Raw genomic sequence first — 22,688 nt, forward strand, 5'->3', positions numbered from 1 at the left:
TGTGAAAAGGGCATATAAAGAGACTTGGGATGTACCCTGTGTTAGGATTGGAGTCAATCATTTACCAAGCCAGAAGAGTCGGCTTTGATGCAGTTTGTCAAAGTGCCTCTTTTGTCCTATTCAGCAAGTGTGGGTCCTATCTCCTGTATGTGGCCCATGATGAGGGGAACTCGTGGAATGCTGTTGCTCCTGATAATTCAGACATTAACAGGATGGACAGGTAAAGTAATTGATGTATCATCAGGTTTAAGCTTAAATTCTTCTTTACACCAAGCTGCACTAATTGATGTTTTATATTCACAATGGATCAAATCATTTCTTGTAATGTGAAGGGAGTTGCAGAGAGTATGGAAACCAGAGAAATAGTTTTCAGTGGCAAAGCTCTGATCAACACACTGTACACTACCTGCCCAGCACCAAAGAGCAGACAGAAAAAGTTAGCAATGATGCGCTCTTCTCATAGCAGCCATTTTGACTTGTCATTGCAGGGTAAACCCAGGTACAATTGCTAACATTGATTACGGCCCTGTTTCATTTAGGTGGGCCATGGCCCTGGTATTGTGGATGCTGGCTCACTGGAATGACTGACACACCAAATGGAATGGGCCCACAATTTCTTTTATTTTCACCCGTGTCAAAATGGCTTCTTGTTCTATGACATAAAATATGTTGGTAAATAACCCACTTGTGAAATTTGAAGCTTTTAAGTTTCTTAAAAATGACGGTTGCCAACAAGTGCCTAAATGAGACTAATGAACATCAACATGCTAAACTATGGTCTGCCTTTAGCTTAGTGGTGGTGGCGTAAAGACAGTGTTGTAGTTTGTTTACCTAAAACTCTTTCACTTTAACCCTTGAGTTACATCCATTGTATGAAATATTGTGTATCATAGAACCCCACATTTTCCAGATAATTTCTCATCTTTACCCCAGAAGAACCATGTGTGAAGAGAGAGTATTATCTATCTATCTATCTATAAGTTCAGTTACATTTATGAGATGGGGCGTTTGCTCAATATTGCTGTAATTTGTAAGCAGTTGCCATGTGGGTTGACAGATATTTTGCTTTCACTTCAACTAGATATGACCACAGTGAGACTGGTCAACTCCAACAGCAGCTGCTCTGGCAGAGTGGAGATCTTCCACAACGGCAATTGGGGGACGGTGTGTGACGACGGTTGGGATTGGAATGACGCTCAGGTGGTGTGTCAACAGCTGGGCTGTGGCAGGGCTCTGTCATCACCAGGAAGTGCACATTTTGGACAAGGAAGTGGACCAATCTGGCTGGATGACCTTCAGTGTTCAGGAACTGAGTCATCACTAACAGACTGTACACACAGAGGATTAGGAGCCCACAATTGTCGTCATTCTGAGGATGCTGGTGTCATCTGTGAAGGTAACTTTGTACATCTACATACCCTTTTTTTTTCTGCACAAATATAATTTGGAAAAAACATTAATTCCATTAAATTTCACAAACGATACAGTAATATAGTTACAGTAATATAGTTACAATGAAGTGCTGCTGGAAATGGCCCTAAAACCCAGCTGTGAGTTGAATTTTTACACTCATGGAGGTCAATGGCAATTTCGACAAGGTTTTTGGTAAGATACCTGAAATAAGGTGTATGGTTAACACAATATTAAGAGATTTTAACATTTTGTTCTTTGACAGAAAATATGTCAGTAAATATCCCACTTGTGAAATTTTAAGCTTAAGTTTCTTAAAAATGATGGTTGCTAACAAGTGCCTAAATGAGGCTACTGAACATCATCGTGCTGAACTATAATCTTTAGCTCAGTGGTGGTGGCGGCGTGAAGTCATGACAGTGGTGTAGTTTTTAGTCTTGACGTTATGTCTTTACTTCTGCGGATTGCATCTATGATTTAAATAATGATGAAGTGGTGTTCATTTGGGAGATGATCTTAATAAACAAAACATGTTTGTATCATAAACTGGTTTGGCCTCAGACTTGATTTCCTATAATAATCTCAAATCCCATTGGCTATTTCATAATCGGGAACCATTTATTGCCAAGTATGTTACACATACAAGGAATTTGACTTGGTGAATGGTGCATAACAATGAAAACAGTGCAATAATCAAGACATCATTCATTAATAGAATTTTTTTTTTTTTTTTTTTTATTTTTTTTTTTTTTTTTTTTTTTTTTTTTTTTTAATTTACAATAAAATGTTGTAAAAAGCAAATGGTAGCAGTGCTTTAAAACAAGTTTATACAAAAGTGGCAAGTGTATTTTAATAATTTCCTACTATTACACACCCTTGCTTATCATATACGTGTGTGTCTGTATATATGTTTGTAGACTGTGTGTGCAGACTCATCCCCATCAGAGATGAGTCCAATGAGGGTGGTGGTGTCATCCGCTAACTTCAGGAGCTTGACGGACTGGTGACTTGGGGTGCAGCTGTTGGTGTACAGGGGGAAGAGCAGAGGGTAAAGAACGCGGCCTTGGGGGGAACCGGTGCTGATAGACTAAGAGACTGAGACATGTTTTCCCAGCTTCACATGCTGCTTCCTGTCAGACATGAAGTCACTGATCCACTTGCAGGTGGAGACGGGCACGTGCAGCTGAGAGGGCTTGTCATGCAGCAGAGACAGGATGATGGTGTTGAAGGCAGAGCTGGAGTCCACAAACACGATCCTGGCGTAGGTTCCTGAGGAGTCCAGATGCTGAAGGATGAAATGAAGGGCCCTGTTGACTGCGTCTTCTAAAGACCTGTTTGCTCTGTAGGCAAACTGCAGGGGGTCCAGGAGTGGGTCGGTGAGGGCTTTGAGGTGGGACAGGACAAGGCGCTTAAAAGACTTCATGATCACAGATGTCAGGGCGATGGGCCTTTAGTCATTTAGTCCTGTGAACCTTTGTTTTTTAGGGGGACGGGGATGATGGTGGTCTTGAAGCAAGCTGGTACATGGCATGTCTCCAGGGAGGTGTTGAAGATGTCTGTGAATACCGGAGACAGCTGATCAGCACAATGCTTTAGGGTGGAGGGAGAGACTGTCTGGGCCGGCTGCTTTGCGGGGGTTCTGACTATTAAACAGCTTCATGGCGACTCTCTGGAATAGTCGTCACTGGTGGGGGGGATGGATGGGTGGTACAGAGGCATGGACCCCTGCTGAGCTGGGGGAGTGGGACCTGGTGGTCTGTAGCTGGAGGATGGGATCAGGACTGTCCCATTGTCCAAAGCAACAGTGGAACTTGTTCAGCTTGTTTGCCAGGTGTAGGTCATTCATGGAGTGGGGGCCTTTAGGCTTGTGGTTTTATGTCTCAGACGTCTTCAGACAGAAGCGGAGTCACTTGCTGAGAGCTGGTGTTACAGTTTCTCAGAGTACTGTTTCGCATCTCTCACCGCCGTGCTGAACCTGTATTTTGACTCCTTTTGTCGAGGGAACCAGTGAGAGGCCAACTTCTGGTTTGGCCTACAAAGATGTCATCCCCGCAGCACTCTCTATATATCTCCATCATCCTGACCAAAAACCTTTCCATTCAATTTATTTTTGTATAGCCCAAAATCATAAATTTCAAATTTGCCTCAGCAACTCTCAATGTAACCAGCTCCATCTGTCATAGTTTATACCTGGTTTTGTTACATTTTATCTTTTAATCTCTTATTACTTTCACCCCTAATTTACATCTATTGCATATCATAGAACCACACATTTTCCAGATAATTTATCATCGTTGCCTCAGAAGAATCATGTGTGAAGGGAGAGTATAATATGTAAGAGTTGATGATAATGAAGCTAAATGACAAAATTATCAATTAAAGTTGCATTGAAGAGATGGGGCCTTTGCTCAATATTGCTGTAATTTGCAACCTACAGATGCCATAAAGGTTGACTGATATTTTGCTTTCAATTCAACCAGATATGCCCACAGTGAGACTGGTCAACTCTAACAGCAGCTGCTCTGGCAGAGTGGAGATCTTCCACGACGGCACTTGGGGGACGGTGTGTGACGACGTTTGGGATTGGAATGACGCTCAGGTGGTGTGTCAACAGCTGGGCTGTGGCAGGGCTCTGTCGGCACCAGGAAGGGCACATTTTGGACAAGGCAGTGGACCAATCTGGCTGGATGGCCTTCAGTGTTCAGGAACTGAGTCATCACTAACGGACTGTACACACAGAGGATTAGGAACCCACAACTGTAGTCATTCTAAGGATGCTGGTGTCATCTGTGGAGGTAACTTTGTACATCTCCACATTTCTTTTTTTTCTTAACAAATATAACTGGAGAAGATAGAAAAGACATTCATTTCATTCAATTTCACAAACGATACAGTAATATAGTTACAATAAAGTGCTGCTGGAAATGGTCCTAAAACCAGTGGCGGGCCATGTGTTTTGTACTTGGGCCATCAGTGCTGTCCTACTACGTTGAACCACCTCCTAATAACCTCACTATTACCCAGCGTGATGAGATGCTTCGTCTTTAACGGGCAATGCATAGAGTCAAAATCAATGTAATTAACACCATGACGAGAACGAACTCACAAGAACCAGTCGCATACACCTATATTTGACAACAAAGCAGGTAGAATAACATAATACCCAAATCACATGATTCAACAGGCCTCTGCACATTCTAGCAAAATTAAGTTGCTAAAACACTCATTCCATCCCACACTCGAGAGCACGGGGCCATTCAAATATTATTCACATCAGAGGGAACAATATTAACCATATCATTAAAAATTAAACGTTTTAATGTGTTTCAGGGCTGAAAGTGTCCGCTCGACAGAGGCAGTAGATATTGGGATTGTCGCCACCAAACATGCCAAAACGCTAAAAATGTAATGTCACGTAAAAACGTCTTGCATATCTTTAAACTTGAACTCTTACTGCTACAAAGTTCTGCTAGCTAGTTTTACAACAGTCACGCTAGCCCACTGAACAATCAAGCCGCACGTTAATGAAGACTTACTTGGCTAGGCCAGCTAGAAGGCTCTGGCACGTAAAAGAATACGCCCAACATGTCAAACTAAAAATCTGATTAGTTGAAGACTACGACAATCAACAATATCGTCCCATTTACCTAAACTGCAAAGGGATTGAGTTGTAATTCTGAAGGCGTCCGGGCAGATTACTTTACTTGGAGACGACATGGGGGCGAAATCTGATTGGCAAAAAGCTCTACTTAAAACAAGTTGTGCTGGAAGCGGCGCAACTGAGGAAGATGGTAGCTATGCAATGAGATAATAAGCTAATGGGGGAAAAAATATTTAGAATACATGTAGTGTATTTATGAAAACTAATTTAATTATAAAATACCTATAACTTTGGGATTCTGTCTAGGCAAGCAGAGAAAGCCTTGCTGGCCCTGACGGCCCATCACTGCCTAAAACCCAGCTGTGAGGAGAATTTTTACACTCGTGGAAGTCAATGTTATTTTTGACTGGGTTTTTGGTGAGATGCCTGAACAAGGTCTGGTTAACGCGAGGTTAAGAGATTTTAGCATTTTTTTGTATGACATAAAATGCGTCAGTAAATATCGCACTTGTGAAATTTGAAGCTTTTACGTTTCTTAAAAAAGATGGTATCTAACAGTGCCTAAATTGGACTATTGAACATCATCTTGCTGCACGATAGTCTGCCTTTCGCTCAGTGGTGGTGGTGGCGGCGTGAAGTCATGAGACAGTGGTGTAGTTTGTTTGTTGTCTTGACGTTATGTCTTTGCTTCTGCCGATTGCATCTATGATTTAAATAATGATAAATGTAGTGTTCATTTGGGAAGATGTTGGTATCATAAACTGGTTTAGCCACAGAGCTGATTTCCTGCAATAATCCAAAATCACATTGGCTTTTTCTCCAGGGAACCAGTAAGAGGCTAACTTCCGGGTTGGCCTGCAAAAATATGTCATCCTCGCAGCACTTTCTAGATATCTCTATCATCCTGACCAATAACCTGTGAATCAACTCCCAATGTACCCAGATCCATCTGTCAATGTTTATACTTAGTTTTGTTTCATTCTTTTTATCTCAAACTCTTTTACTTTATCCCTAATTTATATCCATTGTATGAAATATTGCATATCATAGAACCCCACATTTTCCAGATAATTTCTCATCTTTACCTCAGAAGAATCATGTGTGAAGTGAGAGTATATGTAAGACTTCATAATATTAATAATAATATAGAAGCTAAATGATTAGATAAAGTACAATTGCATTGAAGAGATGGGGCTTTTGCTCAATACTGCTGTTGCCATATGTTGACTGATATTTTGCTTTCAATTCAACCAGATATGACTACAGTGAGACTGGTCAACTCTGACAGCAGCTGCTCTGGCAGAGTGGAGATCTTCCACAACGACAATTGGGGGACGGTATGTGATGACATTTGGGATTTGAATGCCGCTCAGGTGGTGTGTCAACAGCTGGGCTGTGGCAAGGCTCTGTCAGCACCAAGAAGTGCACATTTTGGACAAGGAAGTGGACCAATCTGGCTGGATGACCTTCAGTGTTCAGGAACTGAGTCATCACTAACGGACTGTACACACAGAGGATTAGGAACCCACAACTGTGGTCATTCTGAGGATGCTGGTGTCATCTGTGACGGTAACTTTGGCCATCTACATTTACCTTTTTTTTTCCTACACAAATATAACTGGAGAATTTAGAAAAAACATTGTTACTAATTTCGTTCTATTTCACAAACAATACTGCAATGAAGCGCTGCTGGAAATAGTCCTAAAACCATCTTTGAGTTGAATTTTTAGACTCATGGGATTTTTGTTAGGATGCCTGAAATAAGGTCTGTGGTTAACATGAGATTAAGAGATTTTAGCATTTTGTTCAATGAAAAAAATTCATCGGTAAATATCCCATTTGTGAAATTTGAAGCTTAAGTTTGTTAAAAAAAAAATGGTTGCTAACAAGTGCCTAAATCAGACTAACGAACATCATGATGCTGAACTATAGTCTGGCTTTAAATCATATGCCGATTGCATCTATGATTTAAATAATGATAAAAGTGGTGTTCATTTGTGAAGATGATCTTAGAAACAAAATGTGTTGGTACCATAAACTGGTTTAGCCAAAGATTCTATTTTGGAAATGATCCAAAATCCCATTGGCTTTTTGTCGAGGGAACCAGTAAGAGGCTAACTTCCGGGTTGGCCTACAAAAATGCCATCCCTACAGCACTCTCTAGATATTTCCATCTTCCTGTCCGTTAACCTGTGTATCAACTCCCAATGTACCCAGATCCATCTGTCACAGTTTATACCTGGTTTTGTTACATTTTATATTTTAATCTCTTATTACTTTTACCCCAAATTTACATAATTGCATATCATAGAACCACACATTTTCTAATTAAGTTCTCATTGTTTCCTCAGAAGAATCATGTGTGAAGTGAGAGTATATGTAAGAGTTCATGATGATGCTAAATGATCAAGTGCAGTTACATTGAAGAGATGGGCCTTTTGGTCAATACTGCTGTTGCCATATGTTGACAGATATTTTGATTTCAATTCAACCAGATGTGACCACAGTGAGACTGGTCAACTCTAACAGCAGCTGCTCTGGCAGAGTGGAGATCTTCCACAACGGCAATTGGGGGACGGTGTGTGACGACGTTTGGGATTGGAATGACGCTCAGGTGGTGTGTCAACAGCTGGGCTGTGGCAGGGCTCTGTCGGCACCAGGAAGTGCACATTTTGGAAAAGGACGTGGACCAATCTGGCTGGATGACCTTCAGTGTTCAGGGAATGAGTCATCACTAAAAGACTGTACACACAGTGGATTAGGAACCCACAACTGTAGTCATTCTAAGGATGCTGGTGTCATCTGTGGAGGTAACTTTGTACATCTACACAATCTTTTATTTTTTTTTTTTTTTTTTTTTTCCTTTTTTATTTTTTGTTCCTGAACAAATATAAATGGAGAATTTATTAATTTATTAATTTCAGTCAATGTCTCAAACGATGCAGTGGTATAGTTACATTAAAGTGCTGCTGGAAACAGTCCTAAAACCAGTATACTTGGGCCATCGGTGCTGTCCTACTACAGTTGAACCACCTCCTAATAACCTCACTATTACCCAGGGTGATGGGATGCTTTGTCATTGACGGGCAATGCATATAGTCAAATCAATGTAATTTAGAAAATGACGAGAACGAACTCAAGAACCAGTCGCATGTACCTGTATTTATTTGATAACATAATACCCAAATAACATGATTCAACAGGCCTCTGCACATTCTAGCAAAATTAAGTTGCTAAAACACGCATTCCGTCCCACACTGAAGGGCACGGGGCCATTCAAATATTATTCATATCAGAAGGAACAATATTAACCATATCCTAAAAACGATATGACTACAAAAATTTAATCAAGTAACACTACTGAAGGTATAAAAAAAAAGCAATTCACTTACCAAAGCTGCTGTTCACATTTTAAAGACAAAGTCCATCCTCCTCTCTTTGATTACAAAGAGTTAAATGCCACGGTTGTGTGGTTCAGTTCCAGCAAGATGTCCTTCTCGATTCATGGACACCAGTGATTACAGTCTAGCCTCCCCAGTTGTACTTCTTGAATACGTTTTAATGTTTCAGGGCTGAAAGTGTCCGCTCGACAGAGGCAGTAGATATTGGGATTGTCGCCGCCGCCAAACATGCCAAAACGCTAAAAATGTAATGTCACGTAAAAACGTCTTGCATATCTTTAAACGTGAACTCTTACTGCTACAAAGTTCTGCTAGCTAGCTTCACAACAGTCACGCTAGCCCACTGAACAATCAAGCTGCACGTTAATGATGACGTACTTTGGTAGGCCAGCTAGAAGGCTCTGGGACGTAAAAGAATACGCCCAACATGTCAAACTAAAAATCTGATTAGTTGAAGACTACGACAATCAACAATATTGTCCCATTTACCTAAACTGCAAAGGGATTGAGTTGTAATTCTGAAGGCGTCCGGGCAGATTACTTTACTTGGAGACGACATGGGGGCGAAATCTGATTGGGGGAAAAAAGCTCTACTTAAAACAAGTTGCGCTGGAAGCGGCGTAACTCAGGAAGACGGTAGCTATGCAATGAGATAATAAGCTAATGGGGAAAAAAATATTGAGAATACATGTAGTGTATTAATGGGAACTAATTTAATTATAAAATGCCTATAACTTTGGGATTCTGTCTAGGCAAGCAAAAAAGCCTTGCTGACCCCGACGGCCCATCACTGCCTAAAACCCAGCTGTGATGAGAATTTTTACACTCATGGAAATCAATGTTTTTGACTGAGTTTTTGGTGAGATGCCTGAATAAGGTCTGTGGTTAACGCGAGGTTAAGAGATTTTAGCATTTTGTTCTATGACATAAAATACGTCAGTAAATATCCCACTTGTGAAATTTGAAGCTTTTACGTTTCTTAAAAAAGATGGTTGCTAACAAGTGCTTAAATTGGACTATTGAACATCATCATGCTGCACGATAGTCTGCCTTTAGCTCAGTGGTGGTGGTGGCGGCGTGAAGTCATGAGACAGTGGTGTAATTTGTTTATTGTCTTGACATTATGTCTTTGCTTCTGCCGATTGCATCTATGATTTAAATAATGATAAAAGTAGTGTTCATTTGGGAAGACGTTGGTGTCATAAACTGGTTTAGCCACAGAGCTGATTTCCTGCAATAATCCAAAACCACATTGGCTTTTTCTCCAGGGAACCAGTAAGAGGCTAGCTTCCAGGTTGGCCTACAATAATATGTCATCCTCGCAGCACTTTCTAGATATCTCTATCGTCCTGACCAATAACCTGTGAATCAACTCCCAATGTACCCAGCTCCATCTGTCAACGTTTATACTTAGTTTTGTTTCATTATTGTTTTTTATCTCAAACTCTTTTACTTTACCCCTAATTTACATCCATTGTATGAAATATTGCGTATCATAGAACCCCCACATTTTCCAGATAATTTCTCATCTTTACCTCAGAAGAATCATGTGTGAAGTGAGAGTATGATATGGAAGAGTTCATAAAAATAATAAAGAAGCTAAATGATTAAATCAATTTCTGTTACATTGAAGAGATGGGGCTTTTGCTCAATACTGCTGTTGACAGATATTTTGCTTTCAATTCAACCAGATATGACCACAGTGAGACTGGTCAACTCCAACACCAGCTGCTCTGGCAGAGTGGAGATCTTCCACAACGGCAATTGGGGGACGGTGTGTGACGACGTTTGGGATTGGAATGACGCTCAGGTGGTGTGTCAACAGCTGGGCTGTGGCAGGGCTCTGTCAGCACCAGGAAGTGCACATTTTGGACAAGGCATTGGACCAATCTGGCTGGATGACCTTCAGTGTTCGGGAGCTGAGTCATCACTAACTGACTGTACACACAGTGGATTAGGAACCCACAACTGTGGTCATTCTGAGGATGCTGGTGTCATCTGTGAAGGTAACTTTGTACAGCTACATTTACTTTTTTGTCTGCAGAAATATAACTGGAGAATTTAGAAAAACATGGTTACTAATTTCATTCTATTTCACAAACAATACTGCAATAAAATGCTGCTGGAAATATTCCTAAAACTATCTTTGTCTTGAATATTTAGACTCATGGAAGTCAATGGGATTTTTGACTGGGTTTTTGGTAAGATGCCTAAATAAGGTCTGTGGATAACACGAGATTAAGAGATTTCAGCATTTTGTTCTATGACATAAAATGCATCAGTAAATATCCAACTTGTGAAATTTGAAGCTTTTAAGTTTCTTAAAAGAGATGGTTGTTAACAAGTGCCTAAATGAGAATATTGAACATCATAATGCTGAACTATAGTCTGCCTTTAAATCATAAATGCCAATTGCATCTATGATTTAAATAATGATAAAAGTGGTGTTCATTTGGGACGATGATCTTAGGAAACAAAATGTGTTGGTACCATAAACTGGTTTAGCCAAATATTCTATTTTGTCAATAATCCAAAATCCCATTGGCTTTTTGTCGAGGGAAACAGTAAGAGGCTAACTTCCGGGTTGGCCTACAAAAATCTCATCCCTGCAGCACTCTCTAGATATCTCCATCTTCCTGACTAATAACCTGTGTATCAACTCCCAATGTACCCAGATCCATCTGTCAGTTTATACCTAGTTTTGTTTCATTTGATCTGTTATTACTTTCACACCTAATTTACATCCATTTCATAGAACCCCACATTTTCCAGATAATTTATCGTTGCCTCAGAAGAATCATGTGTGAAGGGAGAGTATGATATGTAAGTTAATCATGATAAATAAGGTAAATTATAAAGTAGTTACATTGAAGAGATGGGGCTATTGGTCAATACTGCTGTTGCCATGTAGGTTGACAGATATTTTGCTTTCACTTCAACTAGATATGACTACAGTGAGACTGGTCAACTCCAACAGCAGCTGCTCTGGCAGAGTGGAGATCTTTCACAACGGCAATTGGGGGACGGTGTGTGATGACGTTTGGGATTGGAATGATGCTCAGGTGGTGTGTCAACAGCTGGGCTGTGGCAGGGCTCTGTCAGCACCAGGAAGTGCACACTTTGGACAAGGAAGTGGACCAATCTGGCTGGATGGCCTTCAGTGTTCAGGAACTGAGTCATCACTAACGGACTGTACACACAGAGGATTAGGAACCCCCAACTGTGGTCATTCTAAGGATGCTGGTGTCATCTGTGGAGGTAACTTTGTACATCTACACAATTATTTATTTATTTATTTTATATTTTATTTTATTTATTTATTTTTTTCTGAACAAATATTACTGGAGAATTAAAAAACATTGTTATTTAATTTCACAGAATATAGTTACAATAAAGTGCTGCTGGAAATAGTCCTAAAACCAGTGGCAGGCCATGCATTTTATACTTGGGCCATCAGTGCTGTCCTACTACAGTTGAACCACCTCCAAATAACCTCACTATTATGCAGCATGACGGAATGCTTCGTCATTAATGGGCAATGCATATAGTCAAAATCAATGTAATTAACACCATGACGAGAACAAACTCGCAAGAAGTCTCATACATTTATTTGACAACAAAGCGGGTAGAATAACATGATTCAACAGGCCTCTGCACATTCCAGCAATATTACGTTGCTAAAACATGCATTCAGTCACACACAAGGGCACGGGGCCATTCAAATATTATTCACATCAGAGAAAATAATCTTAACCATTTCATAAAAATGATACAATAAAAAATGTAAAACAGTAGTAACGATACTGCAGATGTAAAAAAAAAGCAGTTCACTTACCAAAGCTGCTCACTATTTAAAGACAAAGTCCATCCTCCTTACTTTGATTACAAAGAGTTCAATGTCACGGTTGTGCAGTTCAGTTTCAGCAAGAGGTCCTCTATTCATGGACGCCAGTGATTACAGTCGAGCCTCCCCAGTTGTACTTCTTGAATATATTTTAATGCGTTTCAGGGCTGAAAGTGTCCGCTCGACAGGCAGTAGATTTTGGGATTGTCGCCGCCAAACATGCCAAAACGCAAAAAATATCATGTTGCGTAAAAACGTCTTGTATATCGTTAAACTTGAACTCCTACTACAAAGTTCTGCTAGCTAGCTTCACAACAGTCACGCTCGCCCACTGACCAATCAAGCTGCACGTTAATGATGACGTACTTTGCTAGGCTAGCTAGAAGGCTCTGGCATGTCAAAGAATACACCCAACATGTCAAACTAAAAATCTGATTAGTTGAAGACTGACAATCAATATCGTCCCCATTTACTTAAACTGCAAAGGGATTGAGTTGTAATTCTGAAGGCGTCCGGGCAGATTTTTTTTTTACTTGGAGACGACATGGGGGCGAAATTTGATTGGATAAAAGCTCTACTTAAAACAAGTTGCACTCATGGAAGTCGATGGCATTTTTGACTCGGTTTTTGGTAAGATGCCTTAAATAAGGTCTGTGGTTAACACGTGTTTAAGAGATTTTAACATTTTGTTCTATAACATAAAATATGTTTAAATATCCCACTTGTGAAATTTGAAGCTTTTACGTTTCTTAAAAAAGATGGTTGCTAACAAGTGCCTAAATTCGACCATCGATCATCATCATGCTGAACTATAGTCTGCCTTTAGCTCAGTGGTGGTGGTGGCGGCGTGAAGTCATGAGACAGTGGTGTAATTTGTTTATTGTCTTGACATTATGTCTTTGCTTCTGCCGATTGCATCTATGATTTAAATAATGATAAAAGTAGTGTTCATTTGGGAAGACGTTGGTGTCATAAACTGGTTTAGCCACAGAGCTGATTTCCTGCAATAATCCAAAACCACATTGGCTTTTTCTCCAGGGAACCAGTAAGAGGCTAGCTTCCAGGTTGGCCTACAATAATATGTCATCCTCGCAGCACTTTCTAGATATCTCTATCGTCCTGACCAATAACCTGTGAATCAACTCCCAATGTACCCAGCTCCATCTGTCAACGTTTATACTTAGTTTTGTTTCATTATTGTTTTTTATCTCAAACTCTTTTACTTTACCCCTAATTTACATCCATTGTATGAAATATTGCGTATCATAGAACCCCCACATTTTCCAGATAATTTCTCATCTTTACCTCAGAAGAATCATGTGTGAAGTGAGAGTATGATATGGAAGAGTTCATAAAAATAATAAAGAAGCTAAATGATTAAATCAATTTCTGTTACATTGAAGAGATGGGGCTTTTGCTCAATACTGCTGTTGACAGATATTTTGCTTTCAATTCAACCAGATATGACCACAGTGAGACTGGTCAACTCCAACACCAGCTGCTCTGGCAGAGTGGAGATCTTCCACAACGGCAATTGGGGGACGGTGTGTGACGACGTTTGGGATTGGAATGACGCTCAGGTGGTGTGTCAACAGCTGGGCTGTGGCAGGGCTCTGTCAGCACCAGGAAGTGCACATTTTGGACAAGGCATTGGACCAATCTGGCTGGATGACCTTCAGTGTTCGGGAGCTGAGTCATCACTAACTGACTGTACACACAGTGGATTAGGAACCCACAACTGTGGTCATTCTGAGGATGCTGGTGTCATCTGTGAAGGTAACTTTGTACAGCTACATTTACTTTTTTGTCTGCAGAAATATAACTGGAGAATTTAGAAAAACATGGTTACTAATTTCATTCTATTTCACAAACAATACTGCAATAAAATGCTGCTGGAAATATTCCTAAAACTATCTTTGTCTTGAATATTTAGACTCATGGAAGTCAATGGGATTTTTGACTGGGTTTTTGGTAAGATGCCTAAATAAGGTCTGTGGATAACACGAGATTAAGAGATTTCAGCATTTTGTTCTATGACATAAAATGCATCAGTAAATATCCAACTTGTGAAATTTGAAGCTTTTAAGTTTCTTAAAAGAGATGGTTGTTAACAAGTGCCTAAATGAGAATATTGAACATCATAATGCTGAACTATAGTCTGCCTTTAAATCATAAATGCCAATTGCATCTATGATTTAAATAATGATAAAAGTGGTGTTCATTTGGGACGATGATCTTAGGAAACAAAATGTGTTGGTACCATAAACTGGTTTAGCCAAATATTCTATTTTGTCAATAATCCAAAATCCCATTGGCTTTTTGTCGAGGGAAACAGTAAGAGGCTAACTTCCGGGTTGGCCTACAAAAATCTCATCCCTGCAGCACTCTCTAGATATCTCCATCTTCCTGACTAATAACCTGTGTATCAACTCCCAATGTACCCAGATCCATCTGTCAGTTTATACCTAGTTTTGTTTCATTTGATCTGTTATTACTTTCACACCTAATTTACATCCATTTCATAGAACCCCACATTTTCCAGATAATTTATCGTTGCCTCAGAAGAATCATGTGTGAAGGGAGAGTATGATATGTAAGTTAATCATGATAAATAAGGTAAATTATAAAGTAGTTACATTGAAGAGATGGGGCTATTGGTCAATACTGCTGTTGCCATGTAGGTTGACAGATATTTTGCTTTCACTTCAACTAGATATGACTACAGTGAGACTGGTCAACTCCAACAGCAGCTGCTCTGGCAGAGTGGAGATCTTTCACAACGGCAATTGGGGGACGGTGTGTGATGACGTTTGGGATTGGAATGATGCTCAGGTGGTGTGTCAACAGCTGGGCTGTGGCAGGGCTCTGTCAGCACCAGGAAGTGCACACTTTGGACAAGGAAGTGGACCAATCTGGCTGGATGGCCTTCAGTGTTCAGGAACTGAGTCATCACTAACGGACTGTACACACAGAGGATTAGGAACCCCCAACTGTGGTCATTCTAAGGATGCTGGTGTCATCTGTGGAGGTAACTTTGTACATCTACACAATTATTTATTTATTTATTTATTTTATATTTTATTTTATTTATTTATTTTTTTCTGAACAAATATTACTGGAGAATTAAAAAACATTGTTATTTAATTTCACAGAATATAGTTACAATAAAGTGCTGCTGGAAATAGTCCTAAAACCAGTGGCAGGCCATGCATTTTATACTTGGGCCATCAGTGCTGTCCTACTACAGTTGAACCACCTCCAAATAACCTCACTATTATGCAGCATGACGGAATGCTTCGTCATTAATGGGCAATGCATATAGTCAAAATCAATGTAATTAACACCATGACGAGAACAAACTCGCAAGAAGTCTCATACATTTATTTGACAACAAAGCGGGTAGAATAACATGATTCAACAGGCCTCTGCACATTCCAGCAATATTACGTTGCTAAAACATGCATTCAGTCACACACAAGGGCACGGGGCCATTCAAATATTATTCACATCAGAGAAAATAATCTTAACCATTTCATAAAAATGATACAATAAAAAATGTAAAACAGTAGTAACGATACTGCAGATGTAAAAAAAAAGCAGTTCACTTACCAAAGCTGCTCACTATTTAAAGACAAAGTCCATCCTCCTTACTTTGATTACAAAGAGTTCAATGTCACGGTTGTGCAGTTCAGTTTCAGCAAGAGGTCCTCTATTCATGGACGCCAGTGATTACAGTCGAGCCTCCCCAGTTGTACTTCTTGAATATATTTTAATGCGTTTCAGGGCTGAAAGTGTCTGCTCGACAGGCAGTAGATTTTGGGATTGTCGCCGCCAAACATGCCAAAACGCAAAAAATATCATGTTGCGTAAAAACGTCTTGTATATCGTTAAACTTGAACTCCTACTACAAAGTTCTGCTAGCTAGCTTCACAACAGTCACGCTCGCCCACTGACCAATCAAGCTGCACGTTAATGATGACGTACTTTGCTAGGCTAGCTAGAAGGCTCTGGCATGTCAAAGAATACACCCAACATGTCAAACTAAAAATCTGATTAGTTGAAGACTGACAATCAATATCGTCCCCATTTACTTAAACTGCAAAGGGATTGAGTTGTAATTCTGAAGGCGTCCGGGCAGATTTTTTTTTTACTTGGAGACGACATGGGGGCGAAATTTGATTGGATAAAAGCTCTACTTAAAACAAGTTGCACTCATGGAAGTCGATGGCATTTTTGACTCGGTTTTTGGTAAGATGCCTTAAATAAGGTCTGTGGTTAACACGTGTTTAAGAGATTTTAACATTTTGTTCTATAACATAAAATATGTTTAAATATCCCACTTGTGAAATTTGAAGCTTTTACGTTTCTTAAAAAAGATGGTTGCTAACAAGTGCCTAAATTCGACCATCGATCATCATCATGCTGAACTATAGTCTGCCTTTAGCTCAGTGGTGGTGGTGGCGGCGTGAAGTCATGAGACAGTGGTGTAATTTGTTTATTGTCTTGACATTATGTCTTTGCTTCTGCCGATTGCATCTATGATTTAAATAATGATAAAAGTAGTGTTCATTTGGGAAGACGTTGGTGTCATAAACTGGTTTAGCCACAGAGCTGATTTCCTGCAATAATCCAAAACCACATTGGCTTTTTCTCCAGGGAACCAGTAAGAGGCTAGCTTCCAGGTTGGCCTACAATAATATGTCATCCTCGCAGCACTTTCTAGATATCTCTATCGTCCTGACCAATAACCTGTGAATCAACTCCCAATGTACCCAGCTCCATCTGTCAACGTTTATACTTAGTTTTGTTTCATTATTGTTTTTTATCTCAAACTCTTTTACTTTACCCCTAATTTACATCCATTGTATGAAATATTGCGTATCATAGAACCCCCACATTTTCCAGATAATTTCTCATCTTTACCTCAGAAGAATCATGTGTGAAGTGAGTATGATATGGAAGAGTTCATAAAAATAATAAAGAAGCTAAATGATTAAATCAATTTCTGTTACATTGAAGAGATGGGGCTTTTGCTCAATACTGCTGTTGACAGATATTTTGCTTTCAATTCAACCAGATATGACCACAGTGAGACTGGTCAACTCCAACAGCAGCTGCTCTGGCAGAGTGGAGATCTTCCACAACGGCAATTGGGGGACGGTGTGTGACGACGTTTGGGATTGGAATGACGCTCAGGTGGTGTGTCAACAGCTGGGCTGTGGCAGGGCTCTGTCAGCACCAGGAAGTGCACATTTTGGACAAGGCATTGGACCAATCTGGCTGGATGACCTTCAGTGTTCGGGAACTGAGTCATCACTAACTGACTGTACACACAGTGGATTAGGAACCCACAACTGTGGTCATTCTGAGGATGCTGGTGTCATCTGTGAAGGTAACTTTGTACAGCTACATTTACTTTTTTTGTCTGCAGAAATATAACTGGAGAATTTAGAAAAACATGGTTACTAATTTCATTCTATTTCACAAACAATACTGCAATAAAATGCTGCTGGAAATATTCCTAAAACTATCTTTGTCTTGAATATTTAGACTCATGGAAGTCAATGGGATTTTTGACTGGGTTTTTGGTAAGATGCCTAAATAAGGTCTGTGGATAACACGAGATTAAGAGATTTCAGCATTTTGTTCTATGACATAAAATGCATCAGTAAATATCCAACTTGTGAAATTTGAAGCTTTTAAGTTTCTTAAAAGAGATGGTTGTTAACAAGTGCCTAAATGAGAATATTGAACATCATAATGCTGAACTATAGTCTGCCTTTAAATCATAAATGCCGATTGCATCTATGATTTAAATAATGATAAAAGTGGTGTTCATTTGGGACGATGATCTTAGGAAACAAAATGTGTTGGTACCATAAACTGGTTTAGCCAAATATTCTATTTTGTCAATAATCCAAAATCCCATTGGCTTTTTGTCGAGGGAAACAGTAAGAGGCTAACTTCCGGGTTGGCCTACAAAAATCTCATCCCTGCAGCACTCTCTAGATATCTCCATCTTCCTGACTAATAACCTGTGTATCAACTCCCAATGTACCCAGATCCATCTGTCAGTTTATACCTAGTTTTGTTTCATTTGATCTGTTATTACTTTCACACCTAATTTACATCCATTTCATAGAACCCCACATTTTCCAGATAATTTATCGTTGCCTCAGAAGAATCATGTGTGAAGGGAGAGTATGATATGTAAGTTAATCATGATAAATAAGGTAAATTATAAAGTAGTTACATTGAAGAGATGGGGCTATTGGTCAATACTGCTGTTGCCATGTAGGTTGACAGATATTTTGCTTTCACTTCAACTAGATATGACTACAGTGAGACTGGTCAACTCCAACAGCAGCTGCTCTGGCAGAGTGGAGATCTTTCACAACGGCAATTGGGGGACGGTGTGTGATGACGTTTGGGATTGGAATGATGCTCAGGTGGTGTGTCAACAGCTGGGCTGTGGCAGGGCTCTGTCAGCACCAGGAAGTGCACACTTTGGACAAGGAAGTGGACCAATCTGGCTGGATGGCCTTCAGTGTTCAGGAACTGAGTCATCACTAACGGACTGTACACACAGAGGATTAGGAACCCCCAACTGTGGTCATTCTAAGGATGCTGGTGTCATCTGTGGAGGTAACTTTGTACATCTACACAATTATTTATTTATTTTATATTTTATTTTATTTATTTATTTTTTTCTGAACAAATATTACTGGAGAATTAAAAAACAAAAAAACATTGTTATTTAATTTCACAGAATATAGTTACAATAAAGTGCTGCTGGAAATAGTCCTAAAACCAGTGGCAGGCCATGCATTTTATACTTGGGCCATCAGTGCTGGCCTACTACAGTTGAACCACCTCCAAATAACCTCACTATTATGCAGCATGACGGAATGCTTCGTCATTAATGGGCAATGCATATAGTCAAAATCAATGTAATTAACACCATGACGAGAACAAACTCGCAAGAAGTCTCATACATTTATTTGACAACAAAGCGGGTAGAATAACATGATTCAACAGGCCTCTGCACATTCCAGCAATATTACGTTGCTAAAACATGCATTCAGTCACACACAAGGGCACGGGGCCATTCAAATATTATTCACATCAGAGAAAATAATCTTAACCATTTCATAAAAATGATACAATAAAAAATGTAAAACAGTAGTAACGATACTGCAGATGTAAAAAAAAAGCAGTTCACTTACCAAAGCTGCTCACTATTTAAAGACAAAGTCCATCCTCCTTACTTTGATTACAAAGAGTTCAATGTCACGGTTGTGCAGTTCAGTTTCAGCAAGAGGTCCTCTATTCATGGACGCCAGTGATTACAGTCGAGCCTCCCCAGTTGTACTTCTTGAATATATTTTAATGCGTTTCAGGGCTGAAAGTGTCTGCTCGACAGGCAGTAGATTTTGGGATTGTCGCCGCCAAACATGCCAAAACGCAAAAAATATCATGTTGCGTAAAAACGTCTTGTATATCGTTAAACTTGAACTCCTACTACAAAGTTCTGCTAGCTAGCTTCACAACAGTCACGCTCGCCCACTGACCAATCAAGCTGCACGTTAATGATGACGTACTTTGCTAGGCTAGCTAGAAGGCTCTGGCATGTCAAAGAATACACCCAACATGTCAAACTAAAAATCTGATTAGTTGAAGACTGACAATCAATATCGTCCCCATTTACTTAAACTGCAAAGGGATTGAGTTGTAATTCTGAAGGCGTCCGGGCAGATTTTTTTTTACTTGGAGACGACATGGGGGCGAAATTTGATTGGATAAAAGCTCTACTTAAAACAAGTTGCACTCATGGAAGTCGATGGCATTTTTGACTCGGTTTTTGGTAAGATGCCTTAAATAAGGTCTGTGGTTAACACGTGTTTAAGAGATTTTAACATTTTGTTCTATAACATAAAATATGTTTAAATATCCCACTTGTGAAATTTGAAGCTTTTACGTTTCTTAAAAAAGATGGTTGCTAACAAGTGCCTAAATTCGACCATCGATCATCATCATGCTGAACTATAGTCTGCCTTTAGCTCAGTGGTGGTGGTGGCGGCGTGAAGTCATGAGACAGTGGTGTAATTTGTTTATTGTCTTGACATTATGTCTTTGCTTCTGCCGATTGCATCTATGATTTAAATAATGATAAAAGTAGTGTTCATTTGGGAAGACGTTGGTGTCATAAACTGGTTTAGCCACAGAGCTGATTTCCTGCAATAATCCAAAATCACATTGGCTTTTTCTCCAGGGAACCAGTAAGAGGCTAGCTTCCAGGTTGGCCTACAATAATATGTCATCCTCGCAGCACTTTCTAGATATCTCTATCGTCCTGACCAATAACCTGTGAATCAACTCCCAATGTACCCAGCTCCATCTGTCAACGTTTATACTTAGTTTTGTTTCATTATTGTTTTTTATCTCAAACTCTTTTACTTTACCCCTAATTTAGATCCATTGTATGAAATATTGCGCATCACAGAACCCCACATTTTCCAGATAATTTATCGTTGCCTCAGAAGAATCATGTGTGAAGGGAGAGTACGATATGGAAGAGTTAATAATGATAAAGAAGCTAAATTATAAAGTTCAGTTACATTGAAGAGATGGGGCTTTTGCTCAATACTGCTGTTGCCATATGTTGACTGATATTTTGCTTTCAATTCAACCAGATATGACTACAGTGAGACTGGTCAACTCTGACAGCAGCTGCTCTGGCAGAGTGGAGATCTTTCACAACGGCAATTGGGGGACGGTGTGTGACGACGTTTGGGATTTGAATGACGCTCGGGTGGTTTGTCAACAGCTGGGCTGTGGCAAGGCTCTGTCAGCACCAGGAAGTGCACATTTTGGACAAGGAAGTGGACCAATCTGGCTGGATGACCTTCAGTGTTCAGGAACTGAGTCATCACTAAAAGACTGTACACACAGAGGATTAGGAACCCACAACTGTGGTCATTCTGAGGATGCTGGTGTTGTTTGTGAAGGTAACTTTGTACATCTACACATTCTTTGTTTTCTGCATAAATAAAACTGGAGAATTACTAAAACAAAAACATTGTTATTAATTTAACCTTGCAGGTTTGCAGTAGGACATCTGTTAACACAGACCATTGGACCAAAAACCTGTGAGTAGGAAAGATAACTAGGCATCAGAGCTGACATCTCAGCACAATGAACTGTTCTGAATTAATAACCATGTTTCTTTTCATCTTGATCTTTAGGCGAGGACTGACCGAATGCTGTGTATATGTATTTTAATATAAACAAAATGACATCAAGAGTATACAAAAATAAAATCAATATGCACTCTCATACTTCATTCAATCATTTCTACTCTTCTACTATGCTCGAAATCAACACATTTGGTGTCATTACTTGATATCTAAGCTGTTTTAGCTGTTCTACACCCTTGCAAAATGAACCCGCATTTAATGTGGGGTACATGGAGACAAGACTATCACACATGCTCAAACTAGCCCCAATTTAGGCGAGAGGGACTAGCACAGGCTGACTAGCACAGGCTAACCAACATGCTAAAAATTACACACATCCTTCAGTAACATTTAACGAACAGATTTAGCATGAAACGACTCATTAAAACCTACCGCTTTTTGATGTGGAGCCAGAAATTCTAGGAAATGCTGTCTTATTAGTGCATCTAGCACTACACGATCAGTCTTAATACAATACTTAACCACTAAACTACAACATGAAATGCAGGGTAGTCCTGGAGGAACCATGTGCACAGGTAGGTAGGTGCAGGTCCTTGTAAACGTACAGAGAATAGATGCTTCGACACAAAAGCACAAAGCAAGAAACCAACAGATGTAATCTCTATAAATGGATATCTGCATATAAATGCCAATTTAAACAAATTCCTGAAGTCCTCTTGGTCAGATGGCTCGGTCCTTTGTTTTCGTGTAGCCATTACAGCCATACCTAGCCTATGGTGCCAATTTTAGACAACTATGTTGCTTACTTGCTCGGAACCATTCGATGGAAACGTGCTTTATTCGCATTTCTTTTATGAGAGTTTGCCTAAAATTAGCTTGACAATTGACTGGAAACACTGCTAGTGCTGGATTCCCAGATAGCCCCTTCAAGGAAAGTAAGGGCACTGGAAATCAACTGTCTTTAAATCTAATCTAATATAATTTCAGACCTTGTGAATAGAGTGATTTGATAATTCAGTGAATTTGGGTCCATCCCAAGTCTCTTCCCCAATCCTCGCTTGAACCGCAAGTTGTCCTGATTTGTTTTCTAATTTACCATTTGGTTTATATATGCATGTTCATTGTAGGTCTGGGAAAAAAAGGACCACAAACGTCTTTCTTCATTAATTAGAAAGAACTGTCTCGTCATGATCTGTTATTTCCATAAACCAGAGCAAAAGTACAGTGCAGAAACG

At 39.7% G+C, this 22,688-nt stretch overlaps 2 protein-coding genes across 2 annotated transcripts; both read left to right on the plus strand.

Moving 5' to 3' along the window:
• Positions 1-660: 660 nt before the first annotated feature.
• On the plus strand, positions 661-11,111 carry LOC142955255 (scavenger receptor cysteine-rich domain-containing protein DMBT1-like). The gene is made up of 7 exons (XM_076096723.1): positions 661-1,396; positions 2,963-2,968; positions 3,891-4,205; positions 6,266-6,580; positions 7,507-7,821; positions 10,104-10,418; positions 11,101-11,111. The coding sequence occupies exons 1-7, from the start codon at positions 1,000-1,002 to the stop codon at positions 11,109-11,111; spliced, it is 1,674 nt and encodes a 557-aa protein (XP_075952838.1). The 5' UTR covers positions 661-999.
• On the plus strand, positions 10,950-21,512 carry LOC142955256 (scavenger receptor cysteine-rich domain-containing protein DMBT1-like). The gene is made up of 7 exons (XM_076096725.1): positions 10,950-11,670; positions 13,718-14,032; positions 14,970-15,284; positions 17,334-17,648; positions 18,587-19,012; positions 20,950-21,264; positions 21,502-21,512. Exons 1-7 carry the CDS (start codon positions 11,229-11,231, stop codon positions 21,510-21,512), a joined length of 2,139 nt encoding a protein of 712 aa, XP_075952840.1. The 5' UTR covers positions 10,950-11,228.
• Positions 21,513-22,688: the final 1,176 nt, after the last annotated feature.

The sequence above is a fragment of the Anarhichas minor genome, unplaced genomic scaffold (assembly GCF_050575085.1).
Source record: "Anarhichas minor isolate MPS153535 unplaced genomic scaffold, ASM5057508v1 ptg000023l, whole genome shotgun sequence".
Lineage (NCBI taxonomy): Eukaryota > Metazoa > Chordata > Actinopteri > Perciformes > Anarhichadidae > Anarhichas > Anarhichas minor.

Bases quoted from the DNA above. Each gene is read 5' to 3' on its own strand.
- LOC142955255 (XM_076096723.1), top strand. From the start codon at position 1,000: ATGGGGCGTTTGCTCAATATTGCTGTAATTTGTAAGCAGTTGCCATGT. The intron at 4,206-6,265 runs GTAACTTTGTAC...CAATTCAACCAG, and splicing joins TGCTGGTGTCATCTGTGGAG to ATATGACTACAGTGAGACTG. The intron at 7,822-10,103 runs GTAACTTTGTAC...CAATTCAACCAG, and splicing joins TGCTGGTGTCATCTGTGGAG to ATATGACCACAGTGAGACTG.
- LOC142955256 (XM_076096725.1), top strand. From the start codon at position 11,229: ATGATATGTAAGTTAATCATGATAAATAAGGTAAATTATAAAGTAGTT. The intron at 15,285-17,333 runs GTAACTTTGTAC...CAATTCAACCAG, and splicing joins TGCTGGTGTCATCTGTGGAG to ATATGACCACAGTGAGACTG. The intron at 17,649-18,586 runs GTAACTTTGTAC...CACTTCAACTAG, and splicing joins TGCTGGTGTCATCTGTGAAG to ATATGACTACAGTGAGACTG.